The sequence below is a fragment of the Drosophila mojavensis genome, unplaced genomic scaffold (assembly GCF_018153725.1).
Source record: "Drosophila mojavensis isolate 15081-1352.22 unplaced genomic scaffold, ASM1815372v1 contig_80, whole genome shotgun sequence".
Taxonomy (NCBI): domain Eukaryota; kingdom Metazoa; phylum Arthropoda; class Insecta; order Diptera; family Drosophilidae; genus Drosophila; species Drosophila mojavensis.
In genome coordinates this window covers 13,129,875-13,156,961 of record NW_025318906.1, presented here as the reverse complement: position 1 = coordinate 13,156,961, position 27,087 = coordinate 13,129,875, and the positions used below count along the sequence as shown (strand labels likewise).

General features: G+C 38.2%; 9 protein-coding genes across 12 annotated transcripts; 5 read left to right on the top strand and 4 right to left on the bottom strand.

The window, feature by feature from the left end:
* Positions 1 to 473: 473 nt before the first annotated feature.
* Positions 474 to 1,919, top strand: LOC6579729 (probable palmitoyltransferase ZDHHC24). The gene is made up of 2 exons (XM_032730243.2): positions 474 to 827; positions 920 to 1,919. The coding sequence occupies exons 1-2, from the start codon at positions 596 to 598 to the stop codon at positions 1,534 to 1,536; spliced, it is 849 nt and encodes a 282-aa protein (XP_032586134.1). The 5' UTR covers positions 474 to 595; the 3' UTR covers positions 1,537 to 1,919.
* A 206-nt stretch (positions 1,920 to 2,125) lies between these two features.
* Positions 2,126 to 3,227, top strand: LOC6579728 (probable palmitoyltransferase ZDHHC24). Its single transcript, XM_002005574.4, has 2 exons — positions 2,126 to 2,526; positions 2,592 to 3,227. Exons 1-2 carry the CDS (start codon positions 2,295 to 2,297, stop codon positions 3,185 to 3,187), a joined length of 828 nt encoding a protein of 275 aa, XP_002005610.1. The 5' UTR covers positions 2,126 to 2,294; the 3' UTR covers positions 3,188 to 3,227.
* LOC26527697 lies at positions 3,217 to 3,899 on the bottom strand. Of its 2 annotated transcripts, none has more exons than XR_004364199.2 (2): positions 3,570 to 3,899; positions 3,217 to 3,498 (listed from the first exon to the last, which is right to left on the bottom strand). XR_004364199.2 is itself a non-coding variant. In XM_015163848.3 (2 exons), the coding sequence occupies exons 1-2, from the start codon at positions 3,745 to 3,747 to the stop codon at positions 3,298 to 3,300; spliced, it is 384 nt and encodes a 127-aa protein (XP_015019334.2). In that variant the 5' UTR covers positions 3,748 to 3,800; the 3' UTR covers positions 3,217 to 3,297. The 2 variants fall into 2 exon arrangements, 1 of the variants encoding a protein (XP_015019334.2); XM_015163848.3 differs by having other exon boundaries at positions 3,565 to 3,800.
* Positions 3,900 to 4,469: 570 nt separating this feature from the next.
* On the top strand, positions 4,470 to 5,989 carry LOC6579727 (28S ribosomal protein S29, mitochondrial). Its single transcript, XM_002005573.4, has one exon. It carries the CDS (start codon positions 4,552 to 4,554, stop codon positions 5,755 to 5,757), a length of 1,206 nt encoding a protein of 401 aa, XP_002005609.1. The 5' UTR covers positions 4,470 to 4,551; the 3' UTR covers positions 5,758 to 5,989.
* Positions 5,990 to 6,135: 146 nt separating this feature from the next.
* Positions 6,136 to 9,609, bottom strand: LOC6579726 (RNA-binding protein asd-2). Of its 2 annotated transcripts, none has more exons than XM_015163847.3 (4): positions 9,115 to 9,609; positions 8,381 to 8,957; positions 8,203 to 8,324; positions 6,136 to 8,131 (listed from the first exon to the last, which is right to left on the bottom strand). In XM_015163847.3, exons 1-4 carry the CDS (start codon positions 9,356 to 9,358, stop codon positions 7,893 to 7,895), a joined length of 1,182 nt encoding a protein of 393 aa, XP_015019333.1. In that variant the 5' UTR covers positions 9,359 to 9,609; the 3' UTR covers positions 6,136 to 7,892. The 2 variants fall into 2 exon arrangements, with proteins under 2 accessions (XP_015019333.1, XP_002005608.1); XM_002005572.4 differs by having other exon boundaries at positions 8,203 to 8,303.
* Positions 9,610 to 9,712: 103 nt separating this feature from the next.
* LOC6579725 (KH domain-containing, RNA-binding, signal transduction-associated protein 2) lies at positions 9,713 to 12,671 on the top strand. Of its 2 annotated transcripts, XM_002005571.4 has the most exons (5): positions 9,713 to 10,513; positions 10,575 to 11,079; positions 11,428 to 11,529; positions 11,607 to 11,794; positions 12,491 to 12,671. In XM_002005571.4, exons 1-5 carry the CDS (start codon positions 10,249 to 10,251, stop codon positions 12,634 to 12,636), a joined length of 1,206 nt encoding a protein of 401 aa, XP_002005607.1. In that variant the 5' UTR covers positions 9,713 to 10,248; the 3' UTR covers positions 12,637 to 12,671. The 2 variants fall into 2 exon arrangements, with proteins under 2 accessions (XP_002005607.1, XP_015019332.1); XM_015163846.3 differs by lacking the exon at positions 11,428 to 11,529.
* A 930-nt stretch (positions 12,672 to 13,601) lies between these two features.
* Positions 13,602 to 14,357, bottom strand: LOC6579724 (DNA polymerase epsilon subunit 4). The gene is made up of 2 exons (XM_002005570.4): positions 14,053 to 14,357; positions 13,602 to 13,985 (listed from the first exon to the last, which is right to left on the bottom strand). Exons 1-2 carry the CDS (start codon positions 14,252 to 14,254, stop codon positions 13,699 to 13,701), a joined length of 489 nt encoding a protein of 162 aa, XP_002005606.1. The 5' UTR covers positions 14,255 to 14,357; the 3' UTR covers positions 13,602 to 13,698.
* Positions 14,358 to 14,425: 68 nt separating this feature from the next.
* LOC6579723 (KH domain-containing, RNA-binding, signal transduction-associated protein 2) lies at positions 14,426 to 16,193 on the top strand. Its single transcript, XM_002005569.4, has 6 exons — positions 14,426 to 14,678; positions 14,750 to 14,871; positions 14,930 to 15,294; positions 15,358 to 15,444; positions 15,603 to 15,688; positions 15,979 to 16,193. The coding sequence occupies exons 1-6, from the start codon at positions 14,522 to 14,524 to the stop codon at positions 16,116 to 16,118; spliced, it is 957 nt and encodes a 318-aa protein (XP_002005605.1). The 5' UTR covers positions 14,426 to 14,521; the 3' UTR covers positions 16,119 to 16,193.
* A 1,694-nt stretch (positions 16,194 to 17,887) lies between these two features.
* On the bottom strand, positions 17,888 to 24,572 carry LOC6579721. The gene is made up of 3 exons (XM_002005567.4): positions 24,253 to 24,572; positions 19,948 to 20,151; positions 17,888 to 19,883 (listed from the first exon to the last, which is right to left on the bottom strand). The coding sequence occupies exons 1-3, from the start codon at positions 24,311 to 24,313 to the stop codon at positions 19,564 to 19,566; spliced, it is 585 nt and encodes a 194-aa protein (XP_002005603.2). The 5' UTR covers positions 24,314 to 24,572; the 3' UTR covers positions 17,888 to 19,563.
* Positions 24,573 to 27,087: the final 2,515 nt, after the last annotated feature.

The window sequence follows — 27,087 nt, the reverse complement described above, 5'->3', positions numbered from 1 at the left end:
TTCTTATCAGAAATATTTTACTTCTTGGATATTTGATATTTATAGCTTAGATTAAAGGAAGAGCTGACATGAAGAAAGAGAGAATACTATATATACAATATATTCTCCATCTTATAACATGATTTGGTTTACAGGGTATATAATAGTCTAACATGTGCAGCATACACAAAAATAGATGTTGAAGCGATTCAGAGCTGTGCATATCAACACATATCGAGCTTATTAATATGAGCATATATAGCTATAAATAATTATGCACCTGCATACAGTTCGATAAGATAAAGAATTGTAATCGATATTCCCTCTCTCTCTCCCCCTCTCTCTCTCTCTCTCAAGCAACTTTAACTCTTTCGTTAAACAAACTCGTATCTCTTGGCCTACAAATGACGCAACAAGTATCTAGTCACTCTATAAGGTGTGCAATTGCAGCTACAAATGTATCTGAATTGTTGTGGAAGTCTGATAAGAAAGCTCTGCGCGCAAAGCTAAAAAGCTTCCGCACGTGATCGCCAACCGGTTGCGAGAGGCCGACAGAAGAAGAAGCTTCGCTCTACGCACAGCAGTCGATCAGTTGCTCCATGCGATTTTAGTCGCAATGAGAGTGAGACGGAATCCGCTGCCCCGGCGGCTGGTGGATATATTGTGCTACCTGGTGATTGGAGTATTTCTGCCCATTGTTTTCATATTTGAGATCATCGTAGTGCTGCCCGCAATACACGAGCCCGGCGGATTTTTGCACACATTCACATTCCTCATGGCCATGTTTCTGCTCTTCAATATAAAGGGCAACATGCTGGCTTGCATGATGATCGACACGAGCGTTGATCGTGAGTATTTTAATTGCAAACAATATTGCTAGCTCTCACTATCACTCTCTCTCTCTCTCTCTCTCTCTCTCTCTCTCTCTCTCTGTTTGTAGAGCGGGTCAAAGCGCCACCAGAAGGCGACGCAGCTCGTTTAGACTGGCGGCATTGCACGACCTGCGATCGTTTAGCACCTCCCAGATCGTGGCACTGCAAGGTGTGCGGCGTGTGCATACTGAAGCGCGATCACCACTGTCTCTTTACGGGCTGCTGCATCGGGCACGAGAATCATCGCTACTTTATGCTCTTCACCATGTATTTGTTTATCGGTTCGGTCTATGCTCTCTCCTACAACTCGGTGTTCATGTGGATACTCAATGCAGATGTCTACTGCAACTGGCTAACGGCCCTCAAGGTGGCCTGCCCCATATTCATGCTGGTCATTGGCAGCTTCTGGACCAACCTGCAGCTACTCTTCTATAGCCTGAACATCTTGGCGCTGCTCTATTCGGTTGTGATCCTCGTCTACCATGTGCCCATCGTGCTGCGCGGCGAGGTGTGTGCGGAGAGTGGCAAGCAGCACAAATACAATAATGGACTCTACGCGAATCTGCGAAGTGTCTTTGGCCAGCGCATGCACATTGCCTGGCTATCGCCATTGATAAGGAGCGAGTTGCCCGGCGATGGCTATACTTGGAGCACAAGTTCTGGGGAAAGCAAAAAGAGAAATTAACTCAGCTTAGAGGTTTTACAGTTATTGAGTGGCAGTCAACTTATATGTTATGGTATTATCTATGAGTCGAGTTTAGCTATATGTAGGTACTCTTCAAATGGAGATTGCTCGTAGCAGAATCACGAAAAATGAACAAAACCCAATATATCATCATCAATATGTCATCAAGAGCAAACGAATGCTAATGTGTCTTAACTATTAAGTTTAGTAATTAATCATAGTTAAAATAAATCTATTGTGTATGTTGTTATTGTTATAATTATTTTATTACATTTTCTTTGATTAATTTACGTAGAAATATATAGTCTATTTGTGTTAGGGTACAATCATTGTTCTTAATATTTTTTTTTAAAAGTTCAATGAGTAAAATTATTGCCCTATAAAAGATATGTCAAATCCAAAGCCAAAAAATATTTCTCAATTAAAAAAATAAAATAAAATAAATAAATAAGTAATGTCTCTCATTGTAAATATTTTTATGAAATTGAGAGAAAATTCCTATTTCAGCTAAAATAAAAATAAATATACATATATAAAATAATGGTATATCTGTTTTATTATACCTTTTTTTCCTCAAACCTTAACAAACAAATTAAATACAATTACTAAATTCACACACATATATGTTTATACATATTTTGCCAACAAACATGTTTCGAGTAATCTGATGATATCAAAATTCATAATTTCAATCCAGTTTGACATTTAGCTTTTTTTTAGATTTTTGTTTTTTGTTTTTAATATTGTGGATCCCAAATATGAAATTGCGCAGTAAGCCATATCCGAAAACGTGGTTCGAGATTCTGCTTTCTCTGAGTATACTTATACTCTTGCCGGTGACATTCGTATTTGACATATTTTTTATACTGCCAACTCTACACGAGCCATATTCCTTTTGGTACTACTTCAACATCGTGTTGGCCGTATTCCTGAACCTCAACATCGAGGCCAACATGCTGGCAGGCATGTTGATCGACACAAGCGTTGATTGTGAGTGACAGCTGACAGCTGACAGTGCTTAAGAAACTCTTCTCAATGTATATCTCATTTGCCAGATGAACAGTGCCAGCCGCCGCCAGAGGGCGACGCAGCTCGCTTGGAGTGGAGGCATTGCACGGTCTGTGATCGCTGGGCGCCGCCCAGATCGTGGCACTGCAAGCTCTGTGACGTCTGCATACTGAGGCGCGATCACCACTGCAACATTGTGGGCAGCTGTGTGGGGCATCACACTATGCGCTATTTTGTGTGCTTCGTAATACAATTCACCTTCGGATCGGTCTACTCCACGATCTATCACTTATACTTTATGTTGCGGTACAATTATACCTTGGTGGTCCTACATTTGATTTGCGGTCCTTTTCCACTCTTCGAGCTGGTGACCCTCAATGTGTTCAGCTGGAAGTTGCTTGCACTGTACTCAACTTGTACGGCATTTCGTTATTATCTGCCGCATGTGTTGCACGGGACTGTGCGCTTCGATCGTGGACCGAAGTACGACTGCGGACTCGCCTACAATCTGCGATGTGTCTTTGGCGAACGCATGTTTCTGGTTTTGCTATCGCCTTTCATCAGCAGCAAATTGCCCACGGATGGCTATTCCTTTCAAATTAATCCAAATCACATAACGGCAAAAAGTGTGATGGCAGTTTAACTGATGTAATAAATAACGGAAGTGAGAGATTTTTATCATACGTCTAGTTTATTTAATTTCTATATCACGAATGCGAAGCTCTTTTAACTAAAACTTTTTAAGGATTGCTCCTATGAATCCATCACTATTCCATATATGAGAATATTTATTTTGGCACTCCTGGGCTCAGACTCGCTCAATGCATAGCAGCTCAAGCGCAATGTCGTGTGATTGCAGCCGATGCCACCTTGAACGATCTCTGTTATGGCAACCGGATCCAATGGGGTTTCATCGAAAACCAAAATTAGAATTATTGTAAATTTCAAGTTGCCCTTGAATGCATGAATGCCGAATGTTTGTTGTTAAGTTAATAAGTACACACATTTCAAGCTATTCACCTCACTTATTATCTTGTCGTCGTATTCTACATAGCGTTCGTCACAATTCCAACTTATATCGTCCTCATGAATGGGCACGGCAGCTGGATCCATTTGGCCATATTGAAATGAATATCCGAAAATTATATTTGTAAAGGTAATTAAGTAAAAAGCACTAACTGACAGCAGCAACGGTGGAGACATGATTTGATTTTATACCAAATGTCAGGAAATAGAAAGCCATTTACTTTTTTCGTGCGCTCTTATCAGGCACTAAAGTACCTAAGTTTGTTTGATTAGATATTAGAGTAATTGATTTTATAACAGAATATAACAAGTATAAATACTCTAGTCGAGAGTGCTTGACTATTTACTAACCTGAACCAAACTAAGAAAAAAACACATTGAGTACGGTTTCTATTTCTATTCTATTTCGATATATTAAAAAAGATAAATGAAATAAAAAACTTATTTAAGTATATAGTACATGTGTATTTAAAAACTAATGACATGACGCACTTTTACTAGTTACAATTGAGATAATTACATTTTTTGAAACAATGAAAATATATAAATAAATACAAAACTTGCGCGCTCTGAAGTCGTATAAGAAAACTGTCGTAGCTGCTTCACGTGTGTTTGTTAATTGGCCAAATATTTTGTTATTTTTTAACGTCGATAGGTTTAATGTAATCTAATGAAACTTTCGGCATATGATCTACATAAATATATAGAAATGTAATTCCAAAAAAAATTTTATTTAAATTTAAAATATTTAAATTTCCCATGGGGTTGCTATTCACTATAATAAATATTTCAAATGATTTAACGCTCTCTCACGTCTACACGTTACTGGCAATAAGCGGAATTACAACTATCGCATAAAAGTGTCTGACTATCGCATGCAAGTGTTATCGGAATCGATAATTTCCAGCTGATTTGTAGCTCTTATTTAATATACACGCTCTTGCACTCCAATTCAATTTGGATGTCAAATTGTTAATAAAAATGTTTCGCAAACAATTTGGTAACTTGTCGCGTGTCTCCACACACCTGTCCCGCAATGTGCTAGCTGCTCGTGTGGCCAGCCGGGAGGCCGAAATGTCAACAAATGCAGCGCCGGCAGAAGCCGCTACCGCACCGCCTGTCGTCAATGAGTTTCGGACAGGTGTGGGAAATCCTGGTGAGCACTCGGATGTACAAATAGGCAAATTCTACACTATTCCCATGGAAGAGAAGAAGCAAATTTTCTCTGGCGGCGGCCTGCCAAAGCAATACGAGCAACAGATCAAAACCTTCACCGAGGCCTGCCTAATGGTGCGTTCTCCTGCCCTCGAGCTGCTGAATTACATCAAGAGGGCTGATTTGTCGAAACCGGTGGTACGTTATGTGCTGTATGGTGACAATGGTGTTGGCAAAACCCTGTCCATGGCACATGTCTTGCATTATGGCATGCTGAACGACTTTCTGCTGGTGCACGTGCCCTGGGCGCCCAACTGGATGAAACGGCCCAAGGAGTCAGCGAACTCAGCCAGCCAAGAGGGCTTCATCGATCTGCCATTTGATGCCGCCGCCTGGCTGGTGCATTTCAAGACGCAGAACTCGAAGCTGCTCGAACGCCTGCAACTAAAGACCAGCAAGGAGTATGTGTGGAGCAAGCGTGAGAGCACACCAGCAGGCTCGTCCCTGATCGAATTAGTGGAGCATGGCATTGCGAGGATCAAGTATGCATCGGAGACAACAGCGGCTCTAATCTCGGAACTGAAGCAACTGGCCACTGCTGGCCAGTGCAAGGTAATGGTGGCCATAGATGGCTACAATGCCTTCTTCCATCCCATCACGCGCATCTTCTCCGACAACAAGCAGCGTGTGTCCCCAGACCGCATAACGCTCACCCAGCCATTTCTGGATATAACCAACTACGACTGGACGAACGGCGTGTGCATTTTATCTGTGGATAAAATAGCCATGACCGAAGGCTATATGGAATCCTATTTGCCACGCTATCTGCTTGGCAAGGAGGGCTTCGAGCATCTGGATCCATTTGTGCCCGTGCACGTTGGCAATTACACGGAGAAAGAGTTCACCAGCTATATCAAGTACTATTTGGATCGTCATTGGATCTCGAAGACGCAGCCCGGCTTTGAGGAGCAGCTCAAATTCATGAGCAACATGAATCCCTATACACTAATGCAGCTGGTCAGAGGCCTCTAGTGTTGCTGTTTAACAATAACTTTTTGTTAGTCCCTAAATGTTAATAAAAATAAAAATAAATCAATTTCGAACGATCGAAGATATTGAAATAAAATATGCAATTAAATAATAAATGAAATAAAATGTTAAATAGATTTATACTTTCAACTCATATATGAACTGTAAAAAATTTTCAAATTTCCTGTCCTTAGAATAAATATTGATGCAGCCATCTGCCTTCGTTTCTACAGGACCATATATCTATCTATATAGGAATACTAGTAATATTCCTATCTATAATATAATTTATGAATATATTTCTTCTTTTTTTTTTTCAATTTCAGTTTCTCTTCTAAAAAAAATTAAAATATTATTTTGGATTCAAGTTTATTCAACATATTCAATTCAAATTGTGAATTTATTTAACGATAATCAGCAATATATAATAATGCACTGTAAAATAATTATAATGCGGTGTGGTGTGTGTGTTTGTTTGGTTTCTGTGTGTGTGTGTGGGTGTCAATAGAAATTATGTTTTGTCGCTTCATAAGCTCCCCTCTCACACACCTGCTGCACATGCATAACAGTAAATCGATTGATTTCATCTTCATTTCATTTCGTTTCGGTTCCGTTCGATTTTTGGCTTTCGGTAAAATAATGCAAAAAAAAAAAAAAAACAATAAAAATGGAAAAACCAATTGAACTAACATACTCATACTGTATTATTATGCATATGGTTCATATATATATTTTAGGTTTTATTTTTGTTTTCTTCTCTTTTTTGGCGTGCGGAATCAAGAAAGTTGAAAATGTTTCTCGAATCACAAATAATAACTAAGCAGCTGCAATTTAACATTGTCACCATATTATTTGTATGTATATTTGCATAATTCTATTACAATTTTAGTTGCTTTTAACAACAATAACAATTATGTGTGTGTGTATAGGTGTGTGTTGTGTGTGGGTTTGGATTCATTTCGTGTGTATCATTAAATTTATTTTTTATCTTCTTTTTTTCTGACGTGTTAATGCTAAGCTATGTAATGTTTTTTTTTTTATTATTATTTTTATCATAATCGCGCTCTAGTCGATTTATGTTTAGATTCATGTTTGCATTATTAATTGTTGATTCTTAATTTTTTTTTTTTTTTTTTTTTTTTTTGGTTTTTGTTTATACGTTTATATGTATTGTATGCTTGATTATATGTGGGTATTATGTATTTATGTATTTCTGTGTACGTGAAATGTCAACGTAAAAAGTACAAAAATTAAATAAACTACATTTCTGTTACGCTCGACACTTTTCCGAATTCATAGGTTACAAATAATAATAAGCCTCCTAATCGTTGTAAAATGCATTACGATAGCATTTGGAGAAATAGTTCAATCATGTATAATTCATATGTATTATATATAAATATATATATATATATATATTTGTATATATATGTATTGAGATATATAAATATGAAATGATATTAAAAGAACAAATGCGTCAATTATAATGAATACAAAATTAAACAAAACAAAATAAAATCAAGACACCTTGGGGTCCGTTCGGAAAACAGATTCACACAGTTTAAAATTCCAATAAACAAAAAAAAGAAAACGGAAAGCTTAGAAAATGGCATCTAACGAGTTCCCCTCAATCCACTCCTACAATCAATCGAAAGCCCAATTAACGTTCGTCGGTGTGTGTGTGTGTTCTTGTTGTACGTGTGTGTCGTCTGTGTGTGTGTGTGTTCATTTGGAGCATTCGTCTACTTAGGCTAATTTCTTAAACGTACATTTTACTCATTTCATTTCATTTCGTTTTGTTTGGTTTTGGTTAGGTTTTCCACTCTCGAAATCTTGTTAAACTCAATGTGTGAAAATTATATATGTATGTGTGTGAGTGTGGTGTTTGTATGCGTATGTGTGTATGTGTGTATCTATAATTATTACATCTACCTTTGGAGCAGTGTGTGTTATGATCCGGCTCAGGCTACAAAACGACCAAAGCCCAATCATCTAATGGCGGCGGCGCATGCACATGCATCAGTTACATACATCTATGCACGTTGCTAGGCGGGGCATGCATTTGGATGAGATGATGATGGACATGATGACAAAATGGTGAACAAACAGCGAGCGGCAGGTGACGCATTGCTTCTGTATTATTTCTTAACAAACTGGTAGGGGGCGGCGGGACGGTAATGCCGTATAGGCTGCACAGTGTTACCAATTCCACCGCCTGTGGCAGTCACAATGGTATTGGCCATTATCCCACCGCCGGCATTGCCCATGCCAGCGTTGCGTCCATTAAAATTGGCTGAGCTAACCACCATGCAAGGTGATTCACGTACAATGGCCTGCGGCGGCAAGGTTGTATGCATCGCATTGCCACGCTGGGCAGCTGAAAGAAGAAGAGGCGAGAGTTAGCAACGAGGGAGCACAACTAGAACACTGCAGCACACACACACTCACCTGGCACATAGGGCTTTGGCTGGTGATAGGCATTGTTGTGTGAACGATAGTAGACAGTCTCGTCGTTGTGATGATAGTGCGGCTGCTGCTGATACTTTTGTCTGAAATGGAGCAAGCCATGGCTGTAAGTGGCGAAGCATTGGGAAGGTGAATTTGTTTTGGTTCAATTGCAATTCACCTGTAGCTGCCACCAGAGCGATTGTTGCCATTGCCGTTGCCACCAGAAGCTGATTGTTGTTGCTGCTGCTGCTGCTGTTGCTGTTGTTGTTGCTGCTGCTGCTGCTGCAACTGGCGCAGGGTCAGCTTTTTGGCAGCTTCCGGATCCTCCATCAGCTCCCTGTACTGCTCCTGACGTATATCGTCATGCTTATCGGGTATCAGATACCGCCTAATTTCGGCCAGCGCATACGCAACACGAGCGTAAGCCTCAGCTGGTGGTGCTATGGTGGACACCTCGACATGGAGCGGAAGATTCAGGTGGGCATATTTAGCGTCCGCAGAATTGCGTAGCTCCTCCTCACGTGCACGATCCTTCATTGAGAACCGGCCCAATATGACGATTTTACACTGCGTCTCCTCCTGCAGCCGACGCAGCGAGTTGCCCTTGGGGCCAAGCAGTTTGCCAACATAGTTGAATTTCTTATCCTTGATCGGCACGTGCACCTTCTGCGACAATTTAATCGTCCGCTGCTGATACACATCGGCGTACTGGTCTCTCGTCGGAATGCGACCATTCAACTGCACCCGCTCCAGAGCTGCAAGATCGTTTCATATGCATAAACATACACACACAGCCAGATATGCATTTGAGTATATGTGGGTGTGTGTGTTTGTGAGATGCATATGTGTGTATGCATTAGTATTTACCAATCAGTGTGTACATAAGGTAATTGGTTGAACTTATTTCATTACCTTCATCAATTAGTTTTAATGCCAATGGAAATTGACTCTCCATGCGCGACCGTTCGCTCATCAGTTCTTGCATGTATTTTTGGGCCGATTCATTTAGACGCACCGGCTGCACCTTCTCGTTGTCCACAGCATTGTGCTCGTTCTCGTGCTCCCCGTTGCTGGTGCCAGCATTTGCATTGGCAGCCGCCGCCGCTGCTGCCGCCGCCGATGACCCTGGGCCGACACGCATTCCGTTTTCCGCCATTTGTCCTGCTTTCCGTAACGGCGCCCGTAGTCAATTGATGTGGCGAATATTACCAAAACGAATCGGCACAATGCGTGGCGCGTTTTATGTTAATGGCCCCGTCGCCGAGCAGTCGATTTAATTTGAATTTATCAAATATGTTTGCAACCTCTTTGTGGCCCTAATTTTTTCTCTCTTTTTCCATCAAAGTGTGTACACATTTAGCGAATATAGAAAAACGCGCTTTCCATCCCACACTGTCCAGCCCTGACAAGCCCAAGTGCCAGATTGACCAGCACTAGCAATCTGATATTCATTACGATAGTATCGATAGAGTGTGGTGGAAGAGCGGTAGCTTGTTCTTTATATTGTCTGTAGTGTTACCATTGTTTGTGAATAAAACACCCTACCTAGTAAACTTATGAAAAACTCTAATTTTTATTGAAAAATTAAGTAAACAGTGAATTAAAACGCGACTAATATCTGTACAATATTTGTCTTATGCCCTACTGCAGTAATTGCTTAAATGCCATTGCAATATATTGATAGTTTCTTACTCTACTGACTGATATAAGTTGTATAATGACTGCATTTCGATCTATGTCGAGTAAATTTACACTAATAAATCATGTTCTCAGTTAAATAAACATTTTTCGCTGATAAACACTAAAAAACATAAACGGTGTAATTTAGAAAACTACTGTTTTCAATTACCATTAGATGTGAAAGATACCAAATCCTTTAAAATATGTAATACGGCAACACTGATTACCCCATACATAAAAGAAAATTTTTTCAGGCACATCAGTTTTGCAATTGAACTTTGAATTTCGCTCTGACTTAATTAGTTGCCACAAACTTGTAATTAGTGGCCAAGATATATACACTTAAAGTGTTTTTATTCAAACAAAATGCCGCGAGACTACGACAGAGACTATAATGAGGACACCGCCGCTGATTACAAGCGGAAGCGACGTGATGATGAGGCAGCCGGCGCCGGCAGCGCTGCAGACGCTCCCGAAGTGGATGGCAGCCATGGCCACACAACTAGTCACGCCCCATTGCATGACACGCCACAGCTGAATGAGAAAACAAACGCGTACCTGCAAGAGTGCCTAATGGAAAAGAAGACACTAGAGAAGAAACATATTATAACAAAGCGTCTACTGGACGATGGTGAGTATAGAACACGTAGGAGATGCTGAGTGCACGATGTAATCGCTATGATTATTTGCAGAGGTGGAAAAGATTTTGGTCAGCGGTCGCATTCCAAAGCCAGAGATATACGCGAATGTGTATAGCGAAAAACCGATTAGGGTGGCCCAGAAAGTGCTGTTTCCCATCAAAGAGTATCCGAAATTCAATTTTGTGGGGAAGATACTTGGTCCAAAGGGCAACACACTGCGCCAGCTGCAAGAGGAAACGATGTGCAAGATGGTTGTCATGGGACGCAATTCGATGCGCGACCATGGCAAAGAGGAGGAGCTACGCAGCTCCGGCAATCCAAAGTATGCCCATCTCAGCAGAGATTTGCACGTAGAGATATCGACAGTGGCGCCTCCAGCCGAGGCATATCATCGCCTGGGATATGCCCTGTGCGAAATACGCAAGTTTATGATACCTGACGCCAACGATGACATTCGTCTCGAACAGTTACGAGAAATGGACGGCAAGGAGCGCATGTATAAGAAATCTCATCACTATTCCAAGTCCTATGGAGAACATGGCGGCTATAGCACTCGGTAAGTTCAACCCACCCACACAATGCACTGCATAGTCTGAGAAGCATAATCAAAACCTAAACGATGCACTTTAGATTGCAAATAGATAGTTTTTCAGTTTATATCACTTTATAGGAATGATATTTGAGACAGTTTCAAAGTACAGTTTGCCAAACAATCTCGAATTTCAGTTGTTTCCAGTAGAGCTCTTTCAAAGTAGACTTTCACATATTGTTTTTCAATGTTGGGCCAATATTTATAGAACTAGAGAACTAGCAGATATTTAATTGATATATAGACAGATATTTCTCTTGAATTGCTGAAAAAAAAAAGAAAAGTGCATTGAATCATTTTTATATTATCATTTAGCACACCACCGCCAGCCACATCTAAGCCGAAGGTGTATTCAATTCTCGAAAAGGCCCGCTATGTAATGGACGATCCCAATTACGGAATTGTCAAAGCTCATAGGTAGGTGACTAGGTGAACCTGACTAAGAATATTTGTCATTAATTTGTATGAAATGCATTTGGTATTCGTTTATGCAGATCACGGGATCATGAGCTATACGATCACCATGGGGAATATGATCGGTATGCGACGCCGCCTCCGCCCCAGTCATCCAAGCATTCGAGTCATCATGCCCAATATGCAGACAGCAGCTCATATGAGCGTGACTATAGACGTGAGTATCATCCGCACTCGTCTTCCTCATCCTATGCGGCGGCCTACACAGGTAAGAACAGTCGAAATTAGATAATTAATGTCTTTTCCGCAGCTGGACTGTTTACAAATGAAAAACATATAAACAAGAAAACAAAAGAAAAAGGCAAAAAATACAAATCGCGCGCAAAAAAATACCAAGAGAAGCAAATTAAAATACCAAAATATATCAAGTTAAGAAAAACGCGAATCGAAATTATGAAAAAGAATAAAACGGAAGTTCCATCCACATATATATCTATATATATATACATTTAACAAGATTTTAAATGCACTACGCCTGACAGGCGATCGATCGAATATAACTCTCAAAACTCACAATTATGACAAACCAAAATCAGAAGCTCAAGACAAACTACTCTCTACTAACAGCAATTCGAACAAAAGCATTTCAAACACAAAACTTTTAAAGCAATTCAATTCAATTCTCATACATTAAAAAAATCCAATATTTATCTGTGATATAGTAAAGCAAAAAGTTGAAGAAAAAAATCAAAAAAATAAAACAAAAATAATATGTTTTAATTTACTGGGGCTAGTGCATTCAAAACCGGTTAAACTCCTTTATATTTTTTTTTGTTTGTTACCTATTTTAAGATCAATTAAAACAGAAAAAACTAAATAAATGCAGAAAAGAAAAAAAAAAAAAAGAGCACAGAGACAAAAACAATTGAAATCTAAACAACAAATAAAATTCTTTCCAAAATAGCAAAACCAAGCAACGGTCGTTCCTCATCGTCATATAGACCCACAACATCGAACTCGGGATCACATTCATCGGCTCACTATGAAACTGGATCACGTTCTCGTGAAAGCGTGCGTTATCGCTCGGCTCCATATCCAAAAATGCGCTAATTTATCTCTCACAATAAATCAACCAACCAACCAACCCAACCCAACCAACAAATCAACCAACCAACCAACAAAGTTAAGTAGTTTTTATGCAGCAATAAGAGCGGCAAAAATCCCAAGCTAAAAAAAAAAAAAAAAAAAAAAAAATACAACCAACAACAATAAATACCAAAATGTTTAAAGTCCAATAATCCAACCAATAATAATACATAAAATCTATTCATACACTATTTATAAAAAAAAAAAAAAAAAAAAAAAAAAAAAAACCAAACAAAATTTAAATGCAAAACCTATTTTATAGTAATTGTTGTTTAAAATATTTCATTTGTGTTAAACCAAACAAAAAAAATCAGAAAAAAACAAAACAAATATTAATAACGCAACAAAAAAAAGAAAGGAAAGTAAACACAGCTATATTCAACTTGAACAAAATATTGTAAAAATCGTAAAATTCACAAAATCAGTTAAACTTTAAGAAAAAAGATGCAAAAACAACAACATTATACACACACCTATATGCAATCGTAATTAAAAAGATAAACCCCTAATTATTCTAAACAAAATGTTAGCGTAAGTTTTGAAATAATTTTTCAAATAAGTTTATGAAGAGATAAACAATAAAAGTTAATTAAATAAAATAAAAATAACAGAAACGCCCAACGACAAAGTAAGTATGCAAACGGCTTCAATAAAAAAGAAAACACAACTTCCAAAAAAAAAAAAAAAGCAAAGAAAATAATGCAAAAAATTGTCCGGTTACGTTCAAATTCAGAGCTTTCCACGCTATATATAAAAATGCGTTAAAACTTAAAGGAAGAACTAAAAACCTAATGTATAATATACTTGATCATTATTTATAATTTTTAACGATGATGTGCGCATTGAAAACATAGAATGAATAAAATCTAATATTTTTAATCTATTTCTCTGTGTTCGTCGAACACTATCCCCAAATAAACACAACATTATAATAGAACCAAATAAATAGCGTTTTCCTTTTGATACTCAACGAAAACATGTTGAAATAATTATAATATCACAATGGAATTTTTTATTTGGGATCCTTCAAAAATTCAGTGCACCATCCAAGAACATAAGACTATCCACAGCGGATATGGCGAGATCTACGTCCCTCTTTTGTATGGTCTTCTTCTTGGCCTGCGCCGTGTAGGTGTAGGCCTCGCGAGCCAGGGATTCGATAAATAACTCAACGGCTTTTGTCACTGCAAAGACGGCTTCATTCGATGCGATTTGAAGATCTGGATCCAATTTCATAATGTTTCGAATGCGACCCATTGGCAGCTGCGTGAGCTTACCATCGTGCTCATGCTCCGAGGTCTTGTTGCCGTTGGCTGCGGATACATTAAAAATTAACAATTTGTTGTATTTGTTAATGGATCATAGCGCCAGTAGTTTTACTTGTTTTTGTCTGCTCTGGGCTCTTGGCAGCCGGCTGATTGACACTTGGCGAGCTGTTCGTGCCGTTTTGCCCAATGGATTTCTCAACATCTTCAGTGTCGTGTTCAGCCATCTCTGCACTCATTTCAACGTCTTTTTGAAATTCCTGCCCCAGATCTGGCTCCTCGGAGTAATCATTACGAAACAAATCTTCACTTGCCATTGCAATTCAATTTTATTTTCCAGATTTAGTGGTAAATGCTGTTTACTTTGTGCAACACGGTATGTCGCCGCCAAAAGAGTATCGATATAAAGCTGGCATCGATGACATCAGGCCATTTATATTGTCGGCATCGATAACGTCTGCCATTTCTATCGTTTTCGTAGCTGGCACTGAAAATTTTACAAATTTAATCGAAGAGGAAGATTAAAAGCGTACAAACTATTATACACAATTTTCACGTGAATTTAATTGAAAAAAAAGGAAAAAATGGATAGTGCTAGTAGCGATTTTAGTGAAAAGCCAGCTCCACATGAGCATCAGCCGCGTTTGAACGAAGTTGCTCAAAAATTCTTGGCCGATTTAGACGAGGAACGCCAGCGTCTGTCCGCCGACTTCCCATTATGTGCGCTGTTGATTGACGAAGGTAATGGAGGAAAAAAAAAAATGTCGAGCATGTATTATGATTTATGTATGTATACATGTATTACGTTTCAGCTGTGGATCGCGTTTATTGCACTGGCCGCATTCCTGGCCGCGAGTTTTATGCCGATGTTTACAAACAGAAGCCAATGAAAATCACACAAAAGGTCTTCGTGCCCGTCAAGCAATATCCAAAGGTAATACGAAATGAACAGCTAGCAAATGGGGTACTTAAATTTGGCATATTCTTTATAGTTCAACTTCACTGGTAAGATTCTGGGTCCCAAAGGCAATTCATTGCGTCGTCTGCAAGACGAAACCCAATGCAAGATTGCGATCAAAGGGCGCAGCTCAATACGCGATCGCGGCAAGGAGGAGCAGCTGCGCAGCTCTGGAGATCCGCGCTATGCTCATCTGCAGAAGGATCTGTTTCTCGAAGTGAGCACTGTGGCGACGCCCGCTGAGTGCTATGCTCGCATTGCCTATGCGCTGGCCGAGATCCGTAAGTATCTAATTCCAGACAAAAACGACGAAGTCTCCCACGAACAGTTGCGCGAGCTAATGGAAATGGATCCGGAGTCTGCCAAGAACATACACGGACCCAACTTAGAAGCGTACAGGTACGTAAAAATAATAAACAAACATTAATTTAAATTATAACATGCTTAAATTGTAAATTGCAGATCCGTTTTTGACAAGAAATTTGGCGGCAGCAGCGGTGCACCGAAATACTTGAATCTTATCAAGCGAGCAGCGGAAAATCCGCCCGAGTAAGTTACTTGTAAAGTATAATTTTAAATCAATTCTCTGTAAGCGTCAAATAATGAATGGCAAACAATCTGAACGAGGCAGCGTATACCTGAACTGAACCGAAAATATTTGAGCTTTAACATTGTTTACTGTTACAATAATAATATAATTTTTTTAGAGTCGAAGAGGCTGAAGAGGTGGCCTACGAGTATGATCATCGCATGGCCAAGCGTGGCGCACCATCTGGATATGAATACACCAAACGTAAGTTAAGCCAACGATTCGTAGCGAGTATACCTTAGAAATCCCAACTATGAACAACAACATAACAATGGGGGATCTTCTCTTAGTGCGGGTCGATACGAAATCTAAATCGTTATAAATCAAATTGATTGCATTATCTATGCAAATGTCTAAATATTAAAATGCAGTTGAGCTAACTGATGATGACTAATTCTTATGCAATAACAAACTATCTCTCTACATATAATAACTCTATACCTATTCAATTTATATAAATGTATAACATATTTAAAATGCATAACATTTTATAGCACGCCCATCAATAATACCAACAAGCGCAGCTGCATATAAACGGCCACAGCCATACCAAACTGACATGAAACGAATGCGCGAACCACCCATCAAGTCTTATAAACCGAATACGTACACCATTCTGAAAAAGTATAAATAAATGAAAGCACAGCAAATGCTCCTAAAAATATAAGTTCAACCTACAAATATACAAAACTATCTAAATATAATTAAACCACAAGCAAAGACGATGTAATAGTACTATAAAAAAAATTTCTCATTAAAAAAAAAAATATATTAATTAAAATCAAGAGAACGTTTCAATTTGTTTTGGCCTTGGGTGAAACACCAAAATGCAAATGCCCAATGCTAAACAAATCTGAAAAATAATACATTAATTATAATATTAAAAGGTTTTTAATTCACGCTCCTTCCTATAAGTATTTTTTTTTTTATAATTCGGCACCTTGAAGGTTGTGAACAACCCGACTTATTTTTATGTTTTCAAAATTATATTTTAAATTAGTATGGAGTAAAGAATAAAGAATAAAAGAAATGATCAATTTTAATAAACTAAAAGCAGCTTATAATATACTTTGATTATAAATAGATACTAAAAAAACGCCGTAGCAATAGAATGTATAAATTAAATAAGATTCCATTTCCACTCGGAATCATACTGTTTATAAACAAATAAATTTGGATCAATTTATATATATACATATATATATATATATATATATATATATATATATATTTAAAATCTATAAACAGTTAAAGTTTATAACAAAATATGCGCATATTACAATAAGATCAAATGAAACTATATAAAAATTTATAAATTTTTAAAAATTTTAACAAATAAATAAATATGCTCAGCACAATAATAAAACCAGCAACCCACATTGAATGTAAATTATGAACAATAAATTAGCTTTACAGCACAGACGGAGATATTTCCTAAGACGATCACATTAAAATCTTGAAATGAGCCAATCCCAAGATAATATTGTGTTTTTAGCACATAATTCTCTATGGCATTCCCACAGTGTTTCGAGCTAACTCAATGTCTAAGGTATGTACATGGATGTATAATAAAATTGATAAATATATTTCTGAAAATAATTATGAAATTGCAATAAATAAAATGTAAAATACATGAAGTTGTGCATATTTTTTTATTTTAGTTTTTAAAATTTGGGAAAATGTAAAGGTTAGTATAACTTCAAATCAAACAAAGATTCCGAGAGTATCTTTAAGAGTATGTTAAGTCACCATGACAAAGTAATGTATTTCTTATAACTTTAAAAATATAATGAAAATAGCAGTTTTAACTAAGTTTTGCTTAACCTGTAAAAAGTTATTAAAAAATTAAACTCAAAAGCTCATAAATATTATATCTTGAAATAGCTGATATAGGCATACCCTAGGCTGAATCTATCTATTAAATGTTTATTTTATACATATGTACATACTAAATGTCACATGCACACACATATTTATACATACATATATGGGCTTTATCATGGGATCTTTGTTCAACTTTCCCTTCGATTCGTATTTCTTAATCAAATCATGTATATATGATTCATTACATTCATTGCAAATGCAACCCCTATTGAAATATTCTTTCTGCTGCAATCTCTATGTTGTCATCGTTGTGCTCAGACTTCAGACAAAAGAAAATTACTTAAATTAAACCTTAGCTATTAATAATGGAACTTTGTTTATGTAAGGAATAAGAAATCGTTATTCATTTCTCTGCAGTTGAATGTTTAATTTAGGTATATTCTCTGTTTTTTAATAAGTCATCTTCAATTTAAAATATACTAATTTTTATTATTTCTTCTACTAGATGTGTCTTAAAAGTCATGAATTATTTACAAATGTACTGAATCCAGAAGACTCTTAAAAAGAAATACAAATATCTTATCTTTCAAAACAACAGTTTATTTGGTTTCAGTTCAGCTTAGGATAAATTTAATACTATAACGCTTAAAGACTGTTTAATTGATATGTAGATATATACAGCAGCCTATAGACTCTATGATCTTTCATTACAAGCTCTTGCTACGCTCTATAGTATATGTTGTGGCCCGTAAAAGTCGCAATCCAAATTTGTTTCAGGACTTCTTCGTATGGATGTGCTGCACTGCTGTTGTCCTGGCAGCCAGCTTCCCGCTGCATGCGCTCCAAAATGCGACGATAGACCTCTGCGGCAGTTTGCAGCTGGTTGCAGTGGCTCTGCTCGCTCCAGACTCCCATGTTGCTGGGAGACTCAAGGCCAGCCTGAGCTGTGTCAATGCATTCTGTGCTGGGAATCATTTGAAGAGAGTGCGAGTCTGGCCTAAGCAGTTAGAAGTAGTCGTAGTTTATCTCTGATGTGCCGCACAGATTTGTTTCGAGCTGTGTCCTGGTCGCCGTGCCGCTGTCGACTGCCGCAGGAAGTTTCGTGTTTCTTGAGCCGCGCTTGGCTTGCGTCGGTTCCACCACCCTGGCTCTGCCCTGGCCCATTGTGCTTGGCTGCCTGCCTGCCTGCCTGCCTGCCAGGCCATATGGCCTGCATGTCCTGCGCACATTGCGGAATTCCTACCCACAAACTGCAGCTGCTTGTGTGACAGAGTAAAGGACAGACAGAGAGGGAGAGAGGCAGACTCTGTCTCTGTCAAGCGCGGCGGGTGTTTACTTGTGCAGTCGCCCCTATTCGCTCCACTATGCACTCTATGGAACTCTGAGCGTGTTCCCTCTAAGGGTGGGTTTTCTTTCACGAAACTCTCATTATGAAAGGCTGAAATTGAAGTTTTTATTATTATTTATTTTTAACGGCTTCTGCATTGATTGCACTGCTGCAAAATGGGAAGAGCTCCAATTCGATTTTCAAAAATTTTTTTATTATTTTTATTCTTCTTTGTATTCGGTTTAAGACACTTGGAAATATTACATTTTATGCATTTGTTTCAATACAGTTTTAACAAAAATAATATATTGTATATAAAATAAAGATCTATTGAAATTATGAACTATTTGTTACTGCTGGAATCTTATGTTTTAAGCTAGTTACTTAAGTTAAATTTCTTTGTTAAGAAAAGTTCAGATAAAACATATTTATAGAATTTTGATAGGGAAACAACAAACTCTTAGCTAAGGCAACTGAATCGGATCAATAATAACATAGTTAATTGTAAATTCTATATACTTTTTGTGGTTTTTCGTCTAGCAGCTATTGATCCTATAATTGATAAGCAATTTCACATATATTTGTGTGTATATATATATATAATAAAGCAGATTCGTTCAACACTTGTATATAGGCGCATATATACAGATTATATATATATATAATCTCTTATGGCTAATCTAGATTAATAAAGCAACACCTAAGTGGAGAAGCAATCCATTCAAGCTCCACCTGATGGGGAGAGGGAATGGAACCAAGGCATTGGCTAATGCGAGAGATTTGCTCAGATTGAACTATTTTGGATACAAGCTCGTCCTTGATTGTGCGCTGTTCAGTAAGTCCTTTTGCCAGTTGAAAAAGTACAAGGTGGTGCCGGTGGTGCCGGTGGTGCATTCATTAGTTAATTGTGTGTGGATTTTGTTGTGGCTTAGAAATGTGCACGGATAAGTATACTGAGAATGAGACATTTCAGAGCTGTTGGCCAGCTGAGCGCTGGAGGCGCCGAGCTGTGGCCAGCCGGCGTCGCGTTTGGCTGCGGAGGACTGGGTGGCGTCGGTGCCAGCTTGACGGAGATGTCGCGCCGCACACCCGACGGCAGCACCTCACAGTGGAAGCTGTGGCCCGTTGCATTGGCCAGGGGGGCAAGCAGTACGAAGGGGCTGTCCAGCTTGTAGATGTCGATCACCGACTGATTGCCGTTCACGACCAGCGTCTCCTCGCGATACCAGAGAATCACATGGTGTTTGGCTGCAATGGAATGGAACATGAAAGCCCGAACCCATCTCAACTGGCTGCAATCATCAATCCATACCATCGTAGTTCTTCACTGGGCAGTCGATCTTCACATTGCTCGCACTGGCATCGACGTGCACGACGCCCGCCTTCTGGTTGAAGAAGGGCACCAGTGGAGCCGCCGTCGACTTGGCCAAGTTGCCCGGCGAGCGCGCTGAATCATCTTCCCCATAGTCATTCTCGTTCTCATTCTCATAGTCGCTCGACATCTCCTCAGCGTGTGCTGAAATACATACACATAGATTAGTAAATGTGGGCGAGGCAAGGTCAACAGCACACCTGGACGTAATTAAGCTCCAATTATGCATTGAAAACCACTCTATGGCAGACACAATCCCTCCCCCTCCCCCCCTCCACGAACTCTTTCAGATTTTCGAGCTTAGCTAGGCCTAAGCTTAGATTCCCAAACGCCCAGCTCCACCCACTCGATGGCAACAACATAAAACCATTAGGAAATGGGCGCAGCTCTGGCCACTGGCAGCGTGTCAACGCCCATTTCACAGCTCATAGTCCCCATAGTTTCCCGAGTCTTTCTACACATGCCATGCCCAGCCGTGCCACGCCACGCCATGTCAGCGCTTCGAGGTCATTATATGTTTCAGCGGGAATTGTCTATGCGTCCGTTTGTCCATCCGTTTGTCCGTTCGTCATTCTGGACAGACATTTTTCGGGATTTCAAACACGGGTATGCTTTGTATATTGATTTATGTCAAGGCTCCCGCAATATGGTTCGCTTGCGTCATTTGCACTTTTAGTTCGTCGCTCAAATTGGCAAATACCCGCTATAAGCCACAGCCACAGCCACAGCCACAGCCACAGCGTGTGCTAATTTATTTATCCTGTTTATCGAACGCTTAGCCACCAACTTGTGGGAGTCTACGGAAATTGGGTCACAGCTATAGAAAGCTAAGGAGCTTCGTGCGAGACTTGAGCTCAAGATGCATGAATACTTGTAGTTATGTGAAATAATAACTGTTAAGTATGTTAAGTACTCGGTAATTGCAGCAATTAGATAAGTGAAACAATCGCAATTGTTGAGCAATAGAAATTATAAACTTAAATTTAATTATAGGTCAAAGTGTTGTTAGTTAAGCAACAGCGGTAATTACAGATTTTCATTAAAACTCAGAGAACTGTCAACTAGCTGCATTTATAGCTATAAAGACTAAATAATAGTAATTGACATTTTAGCTAGTTGCAAGCCAGTTTAAATATAATCGAAATGCCAATTATAATCCAAGTTGAAATCAACAAATGTTTCTACTACTGTGATATATTATAACAATTTTAAGGTATTTTTTAATGGTATTTTAATTTTAGTATTTAAAAATAAATTTTAATGATATCAATTAAATATAAGTTAGGTTTTCTATTAAATTCTTTAATATTCTATGCTGACTTGAATTAAAATTTTTTTTTTTTGAACTGCAGACGGATGCATAAGCAAACAACTTTAAAGAGAGCTACGAGATTATTTATTTTCTTAACATGTCGGGTATAATGGAGTGAGCTTATAGATAATTCAATTCATTTCAAGATTTATTGTTTTAGATCGAATACATACATATATGTAAGAAGTAAAGAGAAACATGGCTCATCTTATAAGACATATGAAGATTTTCTCGAATATCATCAACAGCTATATATACATATTACTTCATATCATTTTGGAGCAACTTCAACATTTAAGTCATGTTATAACTTGTTGCTTAGGTATGACACACTTATAGAGACAAGTAGACGAATAGACTTATCTTTATATGGATATAGCCTGGAGATATAGAGACGAATTAACTTCCCTTTATCTGTTCGTTTCTCATCTCATCTTTATCTATTCGTCTCTGTACACACTTCTCTTTGATAGACTTTTCTTTATATAGATATAACCAGAACAGATAGCAAAGAAATTAACTTCCCTTTATATATTCGTCTCTATGGAGACTTCTCATTATCTATTCGCCTTTATAGAGACATCTCCCTATCTATTCTTTATAGAGACTTCACTTTATCTATTATTCGTCTTACAAAAAGGATCAAGGTCAAAGCTGCAACAAAATTCTCAAGCCTTCATTAGCAGCTCAACTGTCAATGATGTTTACATATTAATAATAATTAAAAAATAAAAAAGAACTCAATTCATTCACCCATTCATGCACTCATTTCCCCGTATTCATTTAGCCGCTTGATTATTCAAAGTCACTTTAATCATGTTGATATTTTTATTCAATGTGCTCATTGTCCCCTCTCCCACTGTCCACTCCATGGATGAGTGTGTGCTGTGACACTAATTTGTCCATTTGCGGTTAGCCACACAAGTGCGTACAGCTCATCAGCACGGTGGTGCCGAGTCAGTGGTGCTCGGTGGTTCGCTGGTTCGCTGGCTCGATGGTGGTGCGCACTACACGCGCCGTCTTCCGAATTTCATCAATTTGTCATCGCTTCGGTCGGCCACAAGACGCGATTCCCATAGATGATTTGCGCGGTTTACAAGGAAATTCTCTATTGCTAAATATATGTACGTCTAGACGTGACTCTATTGTCGATAAGTTAGATTCTCTTATAGATGGATCTATTGCCATATTGTGAATAGTTAACTGGATGTGAATAGAAATGAATAACTCGACATTTGCATTCATTAATATGCGAATAGTTTAGAGCTTGTAAACAGACTCGGCGAAATATTCCATTCAATATTCTATTATTATTATATGACATATACATAAATATATATATATATATATATACACACATTTATATATATGCATATATAATTATGCTTCTGAATATATTTTCAAGAATTGCAATAAAAAAATCTAATAAAAACTTTAAAATTAAGAGAGCAATTGCTTCTGGTGTGAAACTTTTGATTCTCTTAAATTTTCTCTCTTAAACTTTGCATGACTCCAAACAATTTTGCAAGCTCTTTAACTGTAAATGTTTTCTAAGCAAGCTAAATTCTGTTATGCTATTATGTTTAAGCTTTATTCGAAATCAGCTAAATTTGCAAATTTGACTCTTATCTAAAAAAGAGAACTAAAAGTAAATTAAATTTGTTTTTGAAAAATTTAGTCAGCATAGAGTTTCATTAAAAGAAAATTATTTTATAAGAATTTGAAGACAAAATTAATAGAGTTTTAAAGAAGTAAAAAGTAATCTGTAAGTCCACATATTTTACAATTTTGAAAGTATTAAAGAAATCACAAGTTAATTAAAAAAATTGTAGCTAATTAATAGGTGTAATATCTCAGCTGATTCTTATGCTCTCGATTTCTCTATATGACAGATAAATAAGATAATTAAAATTAATGTAAAACCTTCAAAAACTTCCGATCCCATTACCTTAACAGATAAGCATATATAGAAGTATTTAGAAGAAAACTCTAGCTTGGTTTACATTCACGTAAAGCCCTTATACTGTTTCACTCCAAGCATATCAAACATTAAATTCCTTAACTCAGATTCCATACAAGCTCATTGCAAACATTTTATAGCACATTTAAGGATATTTAAATAGTTGCAAAGTAATCAGCGTATGCAAATTGGCGTAGGCCGTTAAATGCTGCCACCAAAATGTTAGTTAGCAGGTCGCAGAGGGAGGCTAATGCACCAGAGACGATGGCTGGGTTGGGTTGGGTTGGGTTGAGTGGTGTTGGGTTGGGTTAATCCATCGATTTCTTGAGCGTTGCCTCCTCGCGCATTCTCACATTTTCCCATTTTGCACTTTGTGCTATGCATCCAGTTTTGGATATACTGCAGGCACTTTGCCTAATCACGCCATAATCTATGTGCTTATACAACTTGAAGGATTGTTTACCCAGCAACATTTTGTAATCCACAGAGATGCAAAGTGGATGCCGCCATATGGCAACAATGAATCGAGCTAGGCAACCTTGGCAAGTATATTATATGTGCTCATAATATATATTCTTTGAATAGTTTTTATGCAATACAATGAAAAGTGGAAAATCTTATGAGTATATATGCTACATATCTATATAATTGGCAGATCTGTCAACATGGCGTATGATTGATAAACTTAGTATGTTGGCATCGCTCAATTGGCTAAGATGGCTAGAGACAAGGCTAATGGATCAGATGAATATTCCATGAAAACAGATGCCATAGATTTTAGCACAAATTGCAAATGTATGTATGCATGTATGTGTGTGTGTGTGAGTCGTTATGAATGCCAAGTGTGCTATAAATAATTGTGTGTGCGTGATGTGAATGGACCGAATGCAAATGCGAAGAACTTATATTCGAAAACATTGAACAGATTCCAATTGGAATCCAACTGGATAATGTAATGCAGCAGGATTTGTACCTGACATCCACAGAGATCCAAGGCTGAGTGCCAGCAGCAGGAGATGCGTCATTCGCCACATTTTATTATGATTATATTTTTTATTGTAACTCGACTGCAGTTGAGCTGGAAATCCTTATCACTTTGCTCTACGATATATATAGTTCTTTTTCTTCGGTTATTTGTTTTTATTTGGCTTTAACCAGACCCGGAGAAACCCGTTCACACTGAGCGACACTGAGAAACTGAACTTTTGCGTGGGTTGCTTTGGTTGTTTGGCCGCTTTGCTCGTGGCGTCGCGCCGTTTCGCGTCGCTTCTCGCAGAGAATAAGAAGAGCACACCACGAATCGTGTAGGACGACTGCAGCATAAAAAAAGGAAATAAAAACGAAAACTATGCGAATGCGAATGCGAACGCAAACGCGAACGCGAATGATGATGGCCGATGACTCACAGCAGCGGCAAACTTTGCTGCCCAATTGGAAATTTACTGGGCGAGCAGAGCGCGCCACACAGGACTCAATGGCATACATATGTATATGGAGATGTCGCTCAAGTGGAGTTTGGCATTTGGTATGCATCGCATGCCCATGCGCGAATGCGACCACAAAATGTAACTCCACAGAATAGCAGGCAGCCCCTGGCCTAAATGCCGTAAAGCTGTTGACTTATCGAGGGTGTTCACATGACAATACGTATGTGTATGGGTATGTATGTGTATATGTGTGTGTATGTGTATGCATATTGTATGCTATGTGTGCAGGAACGTTACGATGCCTAGGTCAGTGCAATATGGAATACACTGTGAAGGCAGCAGACGTGAAATATATACTTTAAATAAATTAAAAAAAATAATAAAAATATATTATTAAACTTGAAAAAAAAAAAGAAAAAACAAATAAATATGAAATTAAAATCCTATCATTATTTATGTTTATATATTTTACAAACAAATTTTTGTTCATCTGATTATTGTTGTTTTTTTTATTTATTATTCTTATACTTATTTACATGTTTCTATGCTAAATTTAAATAATCTTTAATATTTTTATTTTATTATTACTAAAACTATATATATATAGAGTTAATTAAATAAATTCAGTATTTATTTTTTTATATATTATACATATTAAAATTTATTTAACTATCAATATATATTTTTTACTTAATATATTATTTTTAATATATTAAATTTATCTAATATTTTAATTATTATTATTTTTCTATTCCTCAATTTTGTCTTTGTTATTGTTATCTCTGACAATGCTCCATAAGTTGTTTTGAATTCGTTCTCTCTTCCCATTGTTGTCAGTGTATGTTTACATATGTGGAGTGAGTATATTGCTCGGTGGAAGATTGAAATTCTTTCGCACATTTGCTGACACTTCCAATTCCAAACAATTACTTCAGTTGCTTTTTTGCTGAGGCCGTGGGTCCTGTTTCATCCATCATGAACTGCTCTTTTGCACAAACACCAGCTAAACACAACCCCCGACACACACTCCCACACACACCAATACACACGCACACACTCGGTCACACCACATTTGCTCGACTGTACGTGTGACTCGCGTTGCCAACTATACATAGTTTCTAACGCTCTCTTTGCTGTCGTCCGTTGCGGCTCTCTTAGCCGGCGGCTGTGGAGTCTGCGCAGCGACTGAGATAAGAGACAGCTAGAAGCTAGAAAGATCTTGTTTGATTGTTGCTTTATGCAGACATTGCACAGCTTTTAACCAACACACACACACACACACATACATATATCTGAATTGTCGCTGTTGTTTATTTGATTAATTTGTTTTCAAAGTTGTAAAGAAATTCTCAGAAAATTTGGTGAATGCCGCCGCCGTAGCTGCCTCTGCCTCTGCCCCAGCCTCTGCCCCAGCCTCTGCCCCGCCTCCATCTCTCTGCCTACCAGCGACAATGTGTGCGTTGTCTACGTGTAAATATAAATATTTGATTAATATCCTCGCATTGCTTTGCTCAGCTTAGCTGCAGGCGCGAACATGTGCAGTTGGAGATGAAAAACAAAAAAAAGATGAAAATCTCAGATGCTGCTGCCCCCAAATCTGGAGATTTTGCGGATGTTTACAAAACTTGGCAACCAGGCAGCCCAACAACAGTCCCCAACATAAGGCAACACAAACAACAAGATGAATGTGCACACACACACACACTCGCACACACATAGATAGAGATGCATAATGCATCCGCGAGATACTCGCGCACAATACGCACTTTGTTTTATGGTCGTAGATTAATTTTAATTGTTTGTTTGTCTCGTTTCAACTCGACAAGATATCAGCAAATGTTGCATTGCATGTTACATGTGTCTTCTCATACAGTTATTGCAGAGACTGTCTGCCCACACGAGCAATCATATACAAATGTATATGTGACTGCATCTGCTCCCCCAGTCAGCCTCTCGGACTGATGCTGGAGTAAATCACAGCAACGTTTGCCAATCGTCCGGCTTCCCATACAAAACATTTTGCTGGGAACGTTGCAATTTCATTAAGCGAACTGCAACTGGAGACTGCATCAGTGCAGCTCATGCAGCACGAAATGCATCGCAGTGCGGCTGCAGCTCGTCTTTTGCGTCTCTTCTGAGAAACTGCAGCATGTAGAACATATTTAAATGGAAAACACCAGCAAATTGCTCGCTACGAAAATTTGCAATGCCCAATAAATGCGAAAGTATTTGGCACAGGAATGCCTTAAGCAGATAAACATGATATAATTACATTTCCTTTTGCATGCCATTTTGCGAGCCGAATACCAAATTAATTGCCAACCGATTGCCTTTCAGTTAACCTACATACAGTGTATATATGTATATGTATGTGTATACCA